This window comes from Vulpes vulpes, chromosome 3, assembly GCF_048418805.1.
Source record: "Vulpes vulpes isolate BD-2025 chromosome 3, VulVul3, whole genome shotgun sequence".
Lineage (NCBI taxonomy): Eukaryota > Metazoa > Chordata > Mammalia > Carnivora > Canidae > Vulpes > Vulpes vulpes.
The window spans coordinates 98,114,423-98,128,989 of NC_132782.1; the positions used below are offsets into that span (position 1 = coordinate 98,114,423).

Below are 14,567 nucleotides of genomic sequence, written 5' to 3' on the forward strand. Positions count from 1 at the left end.
TTATTCTAGGAGTAGTGTGGACGATGGGGTTGGAGGGTCTGGAGACTCCATCTAGAAGGCCATATACTACTCCATGTGAGAGACAATGAGGATCTGATCTAAAGGAATGGCAATGGGAGCAGGGAAGAGATGGATTTGGGACATGTGAGGAAAATAAAACTACTAATAAATTGATAGCATATTGGATGTAGGAGACAAAGAAGAAAGAGAAGACAAATTTGCTGGCTTGGACACCTAGGCAGACTGTAGACCCACTTCCCGAGATGTTGACAAAGGCAAAAAAAATATGTTTTGGGGGCAAGATCCTTATTTGGCAGCAGTATTTACTATGTAATGCACTTTAATAGGGTTAAAAAGAGGAACTTTACTACAAAATCTAATGTTTGAAATAACTTCACAAAAGAAGCTGTGAGGTGCACCTGGGTGGCTCAGGCAGTTAAGTGTCTGACTCTTGATTTCACCTTATGATCTCAAGGTCAGGAGATGGAGCCCTGAGTCAGGTGCTGTGCTGGGCATGGAGCCTGCTAAGATTCTCTCCCCTCTGGAAAACAGTATGGAGGTTCCTCAAAAGCTGAAAATAGAGCTACCCTAGAACCCAGCAATTGCACTATTAGATAGTTACCCCAAAGATACAAATGTAGTGACCCGAAGGGGCACCTGCACCCCAGTATGTAGAGCAGCAATGTCCACAATAGCCAAACTATGGATAGAGCCCAGATATCCATCAACAGATGAGCGGATAAAAATGTGGTATATACATACACAGTGGAATACTACTCAAAAACTGAAATCTTGCCATCTGCAATGACGTGGATGAAACTAGAAGATATTATGCTAAGCAAAATAAGTCAATCAGGGAAAGGGAATTATCATATGATTTCACTCATATGTGGAATTTAAGAAACAGAATAGAGGAACATAGGGGAAGAGAGGAAAAAATAAAACAAGATGAAATCAGAGAGGGAGACAAACCATAAGAGACTCTTAATTATGGGAAACAAACTGAGGGTTGCTAGAAGGGAGGGGATTGGATTGGGGGTTGGAGTATCTGGGTGATGGACATTAAGGAAGGCATGTGATGTAATGAGCACTGGATATTATATAAAACTGGTGAATCACTGACATCTACCTCTGAAACCAATAATATATGCTAATTAATTGAATTTAAATTAAAAGATAAAATAAAACAAAATTTTCTGGAAAAAAAAAGATTCTCTCTCTGCCTCTGCTACTGCCTCCCCTCTAAAAAAGAAAAAAAAAAACAACTGTGAACATTCAGTTTGGCAGAAAGGTATAATGATTACCTAGAAATGAATATTCAACACAGTTCAGATCAAAAATGTTTCACTGCTTGAAAGGGTGAAAATGGCAAGACCTAGTGTAATTTGGGGAGTGGCACTGGCATTTACTTACATGATAATAGTGAGATAAAAGGCCAAAAAGTAATAGTATTGCTGTCCAAGAAGCAACATGACAATAGAGGCTGTTCCTTCTAGGTAGAAAGAAATTAAGATAATTTTATAGTAACCAAACTTCTTCAGCCAGGACTGACTGATAAGTACAAGGCACTGTAATGGAAACAGAGTGACATCGTGTTAAGATGAAACACCATGAATTCTGCTTACTCTTGCTGATGACAAAATAAGTGTTCTCAGCAAAAAATAAATTTGCTTCTGAATTGCAATATCAGTTGAAACACAAGTAATACGGTCTACTGTGACTAGAAATGCTAGTATCCATATAATCTGTAAAAATTGACTAAGGATAGTAATATTCCATAATAACAAAGAAACAGCTATTATTTCCTATTAAATGAACAACGGTTTCCTACACTTTCATTTTTACCCTAACATGAAGAGATTTTACTAAAACCAACCACATGAAAGAATCCATTGCTTAAAAAAAAAAAAAAAAAATCCATTGCTTAGAAGCAATCAACATGGGGCACCTGGGTGGCTCAGTCTGTTAAGTGTCTGGCTCTTGATTTTGGCTCAGGTCATGATCTGGCTCAGGTCATGATCTCTGGGTCTCAGAACGGAGCCCCATGATAGGCTCTGCACTCAGTGGGGAGTCTGCTTTCTCTCTTCTTCTCTCTCTACCCCTTCCCCTGCTCCCACACACATTCTCTAAAATAAATAAATCTTTAAAAAAAAAAGAAGCAATCAACATTGCTTTTTGGTAATATGAAAGGTCCAACTAAATCTAATATAAATCCAGATTTTAAGATTTGGGGTTAAAGGCAAGACTTCACCCAGCACACAGTAGGTAATACAAATATTTGTTGAATAAGTGAATATATATTTCACTACTCTTCTTACTGTAACATATCTGAAATGTACTTTTTATCCTAAAATCAAGCACCATAAACAATAATTTTTTTATTCTATCCACATTTCTTTGAATTTTGTTTCTTGCCTAATCTTACATATTTTCATAATTCTAATAGGTTCATGCTGAGAGCTCAGGCTTAACTTTTTTCTGCATTTCAAGCTATTATAGAAAAAGTTCATTGTTCTAGAGTGAAAAATTTGTGCTAAATATACATATGTACATTAACAAAGATTAGAAGATATTCTTTGTTTTCAATTAAAAAGTGCATTGTTTAGCCCTGAAAAGTTTTCATTAACAAAAAGTACATACATTACAAGAGAATTTTGAATTATGTAAGTAGAATACAAATGTACTGTAATAAACAAAAGGGTTTTTTTCCCCCCTGACTAACTTTTGGCTTACTTATCTACTTTCAAGGAACAAGAGCTCATTTTCTGGATATGAAAGACAATGGCTCAGTGACTGACGTGATCCAAGTCATTTCTTAGTAAGAGAAAATACATAGAACACCCCAGCAAGTCCCATTATAGTCCTCCATATAGGAATATTGTAAAATTAAATATTGCCACTTATTGAAATGAAGCCTCTTGTTCTCAGTCTCTAATACATGAATATATAAAACACAAGAAATATGTGGCATAGTAGAAAGTGCAAGATTTTGAAATCAGATGTCCCTTGGTTTGAATTCAGCTTTGCCACTTTATCAGCCGTGTGATCATAGACAAATTACTTTACCTAAGGACATTTTCTCCAATTAACACTCTATGTGTGTCTCCACTTTTCGCTACCTCTATCTCTCTCTCCCATTAGCACACACTCAGTATATGAGGTACTCAACTGTTAGTTGTTATTATAATGTCCAATATATAAAAAGATAACAGCCAATGATAAAAATGAGAGAGACTGCTTTTTCATTTACTAAAATAAAGCCTTCTACAAACTGAGGATTTTGGCTCTCCATTCATGTTTATTGAGTAGGAGTTTGTGAATAGTGTGTCTCAGTATAAGTATTGGCAAACCTATGCCAAAGCAGCCTAAATCAAAACAGATAAAGTCAGTGTGTTCTTGCAGTGAAAATCGAATAAAATATTTGCTGCATTAGGTCTTAATAATAAAAGCTAACATTTCTAGAGTGTTAGTTTGGCCAGGAACCATTTTAAGTACTTTGTATATTTTGAGTCATTTAATCCTCATAATGATTCTATTTGCTAGGCACTATTTTTATTCTCATGTTACAGATGAGGAAACCAAGGCACAGAATGGTTGAGTAACTTACCCAGGGTCACACAGCCTGTAAGAGGAGAGTGGGCCCCCCCTCCCTGGCAGACTCTATGCTCTTAACCCATTTACTATCCTGTCTCTCTAAGGGAAATGTGATGTGCAAGAGTCACAGACCTCTTATAACAGTCATCAGAGAGAATGAGCACATGTTCCTTCTTCTCTCCTTTCACTTATTCCACTCCTCAAAAAGAAAGCCCTTAGAAGACAGCCTGAGAAAATTAAAATAGGCTGTTTATCCTTTATTACTATATCCAACAGTTAGTGACTTAGACAAATAACAAATTCCAATCAGCTGTCATTTTTTCTTTTTACCCCAATAATTTATATGTGTTACTTCTCTAGAAATTATGAATATACTTAAAGCAACATTGGTTTTCCACTTTATAATGATTTTTTTATTGAGATCAACAGAAATTCATGTTAGTGTGAGGGTTTGAGAAAAAAATTGTTGAAATCTTTTGGCCATGCTTCTCTTAACATTTAATAGTTGAGATGAGTAAGTCAAAGGGATAAAAGGTGTGGCATAGAGAACACAGTCAATAGCATTGTAATAGCATTGTATGGTGACAGATGGTAGCCACACTTGTAGTGACCATAGCATAACATACAGACTTGTGGAATCACTACATTATACACCTGAAACTAACGTAACAGTGTATGTCAACTATACTTCAATAAAAAGTTCAAAAATTTATAACCGAGAGAGATGGGGAGAAAGTACTTGCTGAACATATATCCAACAAAGGACTTGTATCTAGAATATATAAAGAACTCTTACGATGCAGTAGAAGCTGATAACAATGATAAACAATTAAAAAATAGGAGGGGCACCTGGGTGGCTCACTCGATTAAGTATCTGCTTTCGGTTCAGGTCATGATCCCTGGGTCCTTGGATTGAGCCCTGTCTTGGGCTTCCTGCTCAGTGGTGAGTCTGCTTCACACTCTCCCTCTGACCCTCCTTCTCCCCCGCCCCGCACAGGCGCTCCTTCTTTCTCTATCTCAAATAAATAAATAAAATCTTTTTTAAAAATAGGCAAAATATCTGAACAATCCACCAAAAGGTTATATGGATGTCAAGTAAGTGCATGAAAAGATGCACTAACATTAGTAGTCATTAGGAAAATGTAAATCAAAACCACAATAAAATACTACTACACACCTACTAGTGTGGCTAAAACTAAACAGGCTGATCATAAGCACTGTTGAAGACCTGGAACACTTTTACACTACTGGTATGAGTGTAAAATAATCTGGAAAATACTTTAGCAGTGTTTTTTAAAAGCTAAACACACACCTACCATGCAACCCAGCCATTCCACTCCTACGTATTTACCCAAGAGAAAGAAAAGCATGCATCCATACAAAGACATAAATGTCCATAGCAGCTTTATCTGTAATAGCCCAAAACTGGAAATAACCCAAATGCCAGTCAAAAAATGAAGGAAGATCTTTTTAAAAAAAAAAAAAAAAAAAAGGACGCTGGGTAGCTCAGCGGTTGAGTATCTGTCTTCAGCTCAGGGCGTGATCCCGGGATCTGACGATCAAGTCCCACATCAAGCTCCCTGCAAGGAACCTGCTTCTCCCTCTATCTCTCTGCCTCTCTCTGTGTGTCTCTCATGAATAAATAAGTAAAATCTTTAAAAAAAAAAATGAAGGAAGAGGGGCACCTGGATGGCTCAGTCAGTTAAGTGGCTGCTTAAGGCTCATGTCATGAGAAGGGGTCCTGGGATAGGCCTCACGACACTGATGACAGGCTCCCTGCTCAGCGGGGAGTCTGCTTGTCCCTCTCCCTCTGCCCCTCCACCCCCCCACCCCCCTGCCTGTGCATGCATGCATTTTCTCTCTCTCTCAAATAAATAAATAAAATCCTTTTTAAAAAAATGAAGAAACAAATTGTGATATACCCATAAAATGGAATACTACTCATCAACAAAAAAGAATGAAATATTTATACCTACAAAACATTACTAAAGGAATTGACACCAAAAAATAGTACATACTATATTATTCTCCTTACAGAAAATTTAGAAAATGCAAAATAATCTATAGTGACAGAAAGTAGGTAGGTACTTATTTGGGGATGAGAGAGGGTGGGCAAGGGCTGGAGGAAGGGATTATAAAGGGGCACAAGGAAACTTTGGGGGGTGATGAGTATGTAAACTATTTTGATTGTGATAATGGTTTCATGGAACATACATATGTCAAAATGTATCAAATCGTACAGTATAAATAAACGTAATATACCGAGGTCAATCATACCTTTAAAAAGCAGTAACAAGAGATGCCTTTCTTTCAACTCTTACATTTTTTTCCCCAAGTACTTAATGGATCACACAAAAAACACAAGAGCCTGTGTTAAAAGCTGTTAAGCAGGGACACCTGGGTGGCTCAGTGGTTGAACATCTGCCTTTGGCTCAGATCATGATCCCAGTGTCCTGAGATCAAGTCCCTCATGGGGCTCCACTCAAGGAGCCTTATTCTCCCTCTGCCTGTGTCTCTGCCTCTCTGTGTGTCTCTCATGAATAAATATTTTTTTAAAAAAGCTGTTAAGTATAATTTGTAACAGAAAACTACTGAAAATAGCCTGAAATCCATCAATACACTTCAATTAAAGAGTACTGATGTAATTTACCCCAACATAGCTATTTTTACTTTTTTTCCCCTAGATTTTATTTATTCATGAGTCACACACACACACACACACACACAGAGAGAGAGACAGAAAGAGAGAGAGACATAGGCGGAGGGAGAAGCAGGCTTCATGCAGGAAGCTAGATGTGATACTCCATATGGGGACTCCAGGATCGCGCCCTGGGCAGAAGGCAGGCGCTCAACTGCTGAGCCACCCAGGCGTCCCTCATGGATGTTTCAATAGTGTCTGAATATTTACAGCAAACATGTATTACTTTTGTAATACAAAAACAAAGAAAAAGTTGTTATGATTTGCTCAGATGCACAGCAGGCCCTCCACTTTATCAGAATTCAACCATCTGGCGATCTCTACCCAGAACATGGCTATGAACTAACAGGAAACAAAAAACATCTATAGGAATCACTTGGTAAAACTCATGTATTTTGCTCTGAAAGAGCCCCTCAGGTCTTCACTAAAAATCTATCTAAATATTTAGAAACAAGTTTAACTGAGAAAAGGCAAAATGTATCCTCTGAAAACTGCAAAACATTGTTGAAGAAATTTTAAAAGATCGAAATAGATGGAAAACACTCTTATGTTCATGAGTCAGAAGATTGAATACTGCTAAGATAGATCCAAACTGATCTACAGATTCAGAGCAATCCCTATCAGTATCCTGGCTGTCTTCTTTGTAGAAATTGACAGACTGAATCTAAAATTCACATGGATTTGCAAAGGACCCAGAATAACCAAAACAATCTTGTAAAAGGAGAACAAAGAAAAAAAAAAAAGAACAAAGTAATAAGCCTCACACTTTCCAATTTCATCAAAAAAGTGAAAAGATAACCCAAAGAATAGGGGAAACATTTTGCAAATAATATTTGCAAATCTGATAACAGATTGTATCAAAAATACACAAAGAGCTATTATACCTCAGCAGTAAAAAGAAACTCAATTAAAAACTGTGCAGGTGAACTGAGAATAGATATTTCTCCAGAGGATATATAAAATGGACAGTAGCATATGAAAAAAATTCTCCTCATCAGCCATCAGGGAAATACAAATCAATACATCAATAAGATGCTATTCACACACACTAGGATAACCAAAGAGACAGGTAGTAGCAAGTGCTGATGAAGATTTGGAGAATGTTAGTACATTATTGATGGGAATATAAAATGGTGTAGCCACTTTGGAAAATAGTTTGACAATATCTTAAAATGTTCTTACAGCTATTCCACTCCTAGCTATACACCCAAAACAAATTAAAATGTGTGTCCATGCAAATAGTTGTTTTAATGTTCATAGCAGCATTACTTAATAATAGTCAAAATGTGGAAATAATACAAATGTTCATCAACTCATGAATGGATAAACAAAATGGTATTATCTATACAGTGGCATATAATTTGGCCATAAAAAGGAATAAAGTATTGATACAAGCTACATCCATATAGAAGTCCAGAATAAAGAAGGAAAGCAGTAAGGATTGCTTAGGGCTGGGGGAGTAGTTCAGGGAAATATAAGGGTAATAGCTAAAGGGTATGAGATTTTTTTTTTGAGGTAATGAAGTGTTCAAAAATCTAGTGATGGTTACATATGTAAATATACTAAAAACCATTGAATTGCACCTTGTTTTTTTATTTTTTAAAGATTATTTATTTATTCATGAGAGACACAGAGAGAGAGAGAGGCAGAGACAAAGGCAGAGGGAGAAGCAGGCTCCATGCAGGGAGCCTGATGTGGGACTTGATTCTGGGACTCCAGGATCACGCGCTGAGCTGAAGGCAGGCACTAACTCACTGAGCCACCCAGGGATCCCCACATTCCATTTTTTAAAGATTTTATTTATTCAGAGATAGAGAATGTGAGCAGGGGAAGGGACAGAGAGAGAGGAAGAGAGAGAGAATCCCAAGCAGATTCCACACTGAGCACAGAGCCCAAGGTGGAGCTCCACCTAACGACCCTGAAATCATGATCTGAGCTGAAACCAAGAGCCAGATGCTTAACTGACTGAGCCACCCAGGCACCTCGAATTGCACATTTTAAATGAGTGAATTGTATAGTATGTAAATTACATCTCAATGAAGCTGTGAAAAAACTATCTACTCTTTCTAGTTTTTATTATTATTATTATTGTAGTTTTAATTTTAAGTAGGCTCCACACCTAACATGTGGCTTGAACTCACAACACTAAGATCAAGAGTCACATGCTCTACCAACTGAGCTAGCCAGGTACCTCTACTCTTTTTTTTTTTTTTTAATACTTTATTTATTCATGAGAGACACAGAGAGAGAAGCAGAGACACAGGCAGAGGGAGAAGCAGGCTCCCTGCAGGGAGCCCAATGCAGTACTTGACCCCAGGACCCTGACATCACGACCTGAGCTGAAGGCAGACACTCAATCACTGAGCCACCCAGGTGCCCCTCTTTTTATTTTTAATCTAAGAGTTTTGCAAACTTTTTTTTTACTTAGAGGAGATACTATAGGCAAGTACCTGATTAAAAGTTGGAAGATATATATATATATATTATTCAATGTATTTACATTAAATATATTTTAATTATATTTATAAATTTATATTTATATAGAAATATATATATATATATTTTAGAATCTGATAAAGCAAATAGGAACTCAAACAGTTCCCTATTCTGGGTCATTGAACATAGGAGCAAAACAGCTTGGCAAACCTCAAAGTGCCGTGAACGAATAGTATCATTTCAATATGTACACCCAGTACCTGGGACTTTTGTGATAAGCCCAAAGTGATACTCTGTTTGGTATACTCTGTCAAATACAGTACATTTTAAAGACAGAATCTAAAAGTGCACAGCTCTAAAGGCAGATGCCTCTGAACCTCTCATCTCTCATCTATAAGGATAAGAAGAGTCTTTCCCTTAAAGGTGGTTGTGAGGATTAGGTGAGATAATTTATATGATATGCTTGGCAAGGCTCATGGCACAGGGTAAGCACCCAATGTGACTTACTATTATTATGGTATATACGGTAACCAAATTATGATAAAGGCCTTGAACTAATCTTCAAAAAGACAAATCGTATCCTGTATACTTTGCATAAGAAAATGTGGCAACACTTAAAATATCTAGAACTATTTCTATCCCACATAGTTTAAATGTTTTTGGAACCATGTAAATAGTAAAAACTCATCTGTCTAGAGTGACTTACTCTCTGAAGAGGATAATGAATTTTACTTGTCACTTAATTATGAAAATAGGAAAAACCCATATCATAGGCTAGGTTAAGTCATATTTGGGGGTGATGTATTTATAGGTGAAGAAAGCAATATGATTCATCAACACTCCAAGTGGTGTAAAAAACAACCCATCAGGCTGGTATACTTTTGGAAGGAGGATACACCCTTTCCAGTAACAGTCATGGGCATGGAATTTTAATAATGTTCTAGAATTCCAGGACTCATTCTTTAAACCAAATGTTTTGAAACCTGGCTTCAAGAATTCTTGATCAAGTAACCCTCATCCTTATAATGGTTACAGGAACATTAAATGCCTGGATAAAGCAAAATTGCCATTTATTTCCCTCATACATATATATATATACACATATGTATATATATATATATGTGTATATATATATATATATATATATATATATATATATATATATATATACCTCAGCTAAGGTTTAAGTGAGAATGCTCAGAAGAACAAAATTCAAAAGCTAAAATGTTTCAAATATCATCTTATCTACTCTCATTAGTTTTTCTTTTCTTTTTTCCTTTCATTTCTTTTTCCCATTATGTTTCTATTAAATATTATATAACACCTGGGGCTGTGAATCTTTGGATCTCTCTCTCTCTCTAAGTTATAGTAAGTACAGTTCACATACAATGTTATATTAGTGTCAGGTGTACAATATAGTGATTCCACAAGTCTATATGTTATGCTATGCTCACTGCAAGTGTAGCTATCCTCTATCACCATACAACATTTTTGCAACATCGTTGACTCTACTGTCTTTGAGTCTCTTATGTGAGTCATTTTGTCAAAGTACTGATATAATCAGCTTTTTAATTTCCAAGCTAGGTAGGAGTTAAACCTTTCATTCCTGTGGGAAGATACAGGAAGAATCATCACATACCTGTGGGCAAATAAAGCCTGCCCCATACATGATGCTCCTTATGGAAGAAGAAAGAACATCCTTAGGAATGAGACTATCTGCAAAGATCATCATGAAGTTATTGAAGAAGGTTAAGTGGAAGACTTGGAAGAAATTCATTACCAGGAAAAGGCAAAAGTTTTTCTGCGTCAAGACCTGTCTCATCAATGAGACCACAGAGGTCCAGGGGAGATCCTGTTCACTTTCTGAGAAAAGGTTTTCCTCAAGGCTTCTTTTAGGTTCAAAGCGATTCATGTGGTACATGCCAGTGTAAAGGCTGGCTGCGGCAAGAATGGCAATGACCACAGCAACAGCCTGAAAATTGAGTAAAATTTCCATGTTATCAGAGATAAGGCCACAGAAAAGGATACTGGTGGATCCTACCAGTGATGCCATTTGGTTAATTTTAATAAGCTGAAGCCGACTTTCGTGTCTGGTGAAAATCTCTGCAAACAGTGTACACTGAGCTTGCTGAACAAAGGTAAGCGTGCTATCAAAAGCACATAATGATACTACCAGGTGAAGTCCACTAAGCCAGTCACCTTCTTGATAGTATTTCCAAGGGAACCAAGGAAGCAGGAAGGCTATTGAATATAAAGGGGCACCATACAAAACAGAACTACGACGGCTAGAACAGCAGTCAGCCTGAGAGTTGTTGTGAAAGTACCCAGTCAGGTCATTAAGAGCATTCCAGATCATTAAAATCATCTAGGAGGAAAAAAACCAACATATTATTTTAGAATGTTTGATGAACATTGATGAAAGTGACTCCTAAATTTCTTAAGTGAAGTAACTAAAACTATGCGGTGGGGGGAGCTCACTGCTTTCAAAACCAGCATATATCCCATGATATTAATAATCATATCAGTTAACGCCACTCAAAAAGCCAATGTGCATTCACTTTGTGTTTAGGCATTGTACAAATACTTCAATTAATTCATTAAATCCTTAAACCAATCCTATGAACTGGGTACTACAATTATTCCTACTTTACAAATGAAGAAACTGAGGGCTGCAGAAAGTTATCAATTTGCCTAGCTAATAAACGACAGAGCCAGGGTCTGAGCCAAGGCAGATGACCCTAGCATCTGTGCTTTCAATCATATGTTAGATTGCTTCCCCATAAGGCACACAAGGCCAAGCCTGTATATATACCATGGCATACTTTTACATAATTCCATTAGGAAAGGTTAAAATATCAATGTTTGCCACTGCAAAATGCCAAAAAATACTGATTAAGTCAAGTGTGTTGTTGGTAATAAATAACATTATAAAATATAAGGGCTTTTAAGACCATTAACTCTATCCACCTTGACCACATTAATTGTAATGAGTTACAATGCAATTTGTGATTACCACAGAACTTTTCTAGACATAGACTATCTTAATATTTCTAATTGTAAAAATAAAAAAAATTATTCCATATAAGGGAATTTTCCAGGTAACCAAAGCATTCCCTTTAAACTCTAAAGCTTTTATGTTTGAAGTGGCAATATTTAAAAAATTTCTTTGTCCTCAAACAGAGGATCTTGGACACAGAAAACCTTTTCTTGAAAAGTCAGCTGTTCGCGTGAAGAGTCAGCCCTTTGGAAAATCATAATATTGTACAACTGTGGGGAAAGAGAAACTCTGGTTCCATCTCACCTGGGCTTGGTAAAAGGCCACTTCTGAAATCTTGTACAGATGTAAAAACAGCTTCACATAGTAGAAACTGAAGACAGAATTTAGCATTTCAGTCCCTAATGTTATCATAGAATATCCCCAAGCAATCGGTTTGATGCTTAAAAGTGTCATTTTCCACACTAAGGAATTCTTCTTCCTTTTTTTTTTTTAAAGAAAAAGGAAAGTAGTTAAAATTCATACAATAGCTGTTTGCATACAATAGCTGATGGGTGGCAAAATTCCACCGGACACTAATTTTAGGTAAGGAAAAGTCTAAAACCACTAGCTATGCATATGTCACCAGTTTCAACACTTAACTTTCTTATTCTCTTAACATTTTTTGAGAAGTTGCCAGGGACCCTAATTTGCATAGAGTTTAACTCACTTGCACATATATATTTAAAAAAATACACCTAACACGGGGCTCAAACTCATGACCCCAAGATCAAGAATCACATGCTCCTCTAACTGAGCCGGGTGCCCCTACTTGAATATATATATATATTTTAAATTTTTATTTATTTATGATAGTCACATAGAGAGAGAGAGAGGCAGAGACATAGGCAGAGGGAGAAGCAGGCTCCATGCACCGGGAGCCCGATGTGGGATTCGATCCGGGGTCTCCAGGATCACGCTCCGGGCCAAAGGCAGGCGCTAAACCGCTGCGCCACCCAGGGATCCCTTGAATATATTTTTAATAACTCTTTCAAGTTCTAAAAGTAAGATTTATTCATGAGTTTGGATATGCTTAACTAAGGACCAAGGAGATGTGTTTAAGGTATTTTCCTCCCTACTGGGGAGGGTGCAACAGAAAAGGAACAAGGAGGTGACATCCTTTAGTTAAAGTCAGGCAGAAGAAATAGTATAAAGTTAACCATTCAGTAGTGACAAACTTGCATTGGAATATTTATTCTTGGTCTTCTCCTGACAGACTATATAACTTTAGCCCAAAAGATGTATCAAAGATGGATATTAAAAATAACACATATGGGGGGTACCTGGGTGGCTCAGTTGGTTGAGTGTCCAACTCTTTCATTGCAGTTAAGGTCATGATCTCACAGTCCTGAGTTGGGTTTGAGATTCTCTCTGCCTTTCCCTCTACTCACATGCACTTGCTTGCTGTCTCTCAAAATAAAATCTTGAAAAAATAATAATACATTTGCTCTGATCTAGATGTCCCTCTTAAATCTGACCTATTGTCTTACCCATTCAATGACTTGATTCATGCAAATAAAAAATAGGAAAAGGTTAACTAAGCAAAAGGTAGGTACTGATTCATCTTCCTTTTAACCTTGACTGTAAGATAATACCATGATTTTTCTGCTTTATCCCTAACTTCCTGGAATATTTAGCCAGCTTTCCACAATCATTCTGAATCACAAAGACACAAGTATTCAGATAACTCAAGAGATGTTACTTGCTTGAATAATCCTTGGGAATTAGGCAGGCACTGCAGTCTATACTGCCCAATTTCTTAGGGAAGGGGAGGGCAAGCTAGAAGCAGGGAGTGAGCAACTGGTTCAAATGACCAAATTATCTAAGTCCCTGAGCTTCACTTTGCATTGGGTAGATCCAAAAATGGTGCCAAATCTATAGGAAATAGGGGCCTATAATTAAAAGGGGTTATTAAACCCACATGCAGACCAAACATAGTCTGTAGACTAAATAAAGAATATTTTACTCATATGTACATTAGTATTCTTAAAATATTTGTAGGTTCTGCTGTAATGATAAGATAGCATCTGAATTTTTTTGTTATCATTACATGGTGCACAAACATCTGAAAAGCACAAGTGCCATTATGTGGAGGCCAGCCAACATTTTTGGCTTTAAGGTATTCTCAGATTTGAAAAAGCTGGGAACTACTGGTGAAGATCCCATTCTAGGGAGTTACTTTTGGCCTAAGGGAGAATGAAAAGACTGGGTTTTCATTCAAGAAGGCCAAAACAAAGGAGTCAGTTGAACCAAAAGCCATGATACAAATTTAGCTCACCAAAACGTAGGCACTCTCCTTTTTCTTAGTTTTATTTCAGGCATGCTGAAACAAGAAGCATGCCACATCTTCTGAGCTGATCTATCATTACATCAGGAAGTGGGTATTTATAAACTCAGAATTTTGCAGAGGTTCACTGAGTTAAATTTTTTAAAAAAGAATTTGAGTTAAGCACCTATCCTGTCTGAAACATGTGACTATAAGGTTTTAATTACATTCTGAAAAACTCTTGTAGCCTGAATTTCTCTTTGTTTATATATACTGAGAGGAGGAAGTAAAATTCCCTTTATTTTCATTTGCAACAGGAACTATCAATATTTTGGTTTATATTATTTTCATCATGGTAAGTACTTATTTCAGTAAGTATTAAACTGAAAATCACCACTTACAATTTTTTTAAAGCCACCACTACAATCTAAAAACTCTCCTTACCTGATTTTCCTATAGCAACAAAACACAAATTATATCTTTACGAGCAGGGATAAAAGATTTCTGAAACTGGTTCTTCTTTACCACAAAAGGTTTTA

General features: G+C 36.7%; 1 protein-coding gene across 1 annotated transcript in view; it reads right to left on the reverse strand.

Moving 5' to 3' along the window:
* Positions 1-12,179, reverse strand: part of LOC112908313 (transmembrane protein 180-like) — a 32,665-nt gene extending 20,486 nt beyond the window's left edge. Inside the window, exons 1-3 of the mRNA XM_025983788.1 lie at positions 12,030-12,179; positions 10,368-11,093; positions 1,414-1,568 (exon numbers count right to left, since the gene is read on the reverse strand). Coding sequence (XP_025839573.1) covers positions 1,414-1,568; positions 10,368-11,093; positions 12,030-12,179 — 1,031 coding nt within the window. The remainder of the gene's footprint in view (positions 1-1,413; positions 1,569-10,367; positions 11,094-12,029) is intronic.
* Between the last annotated feature and the right edge of the window lie 2,388 nt (positions 12,180-14,567).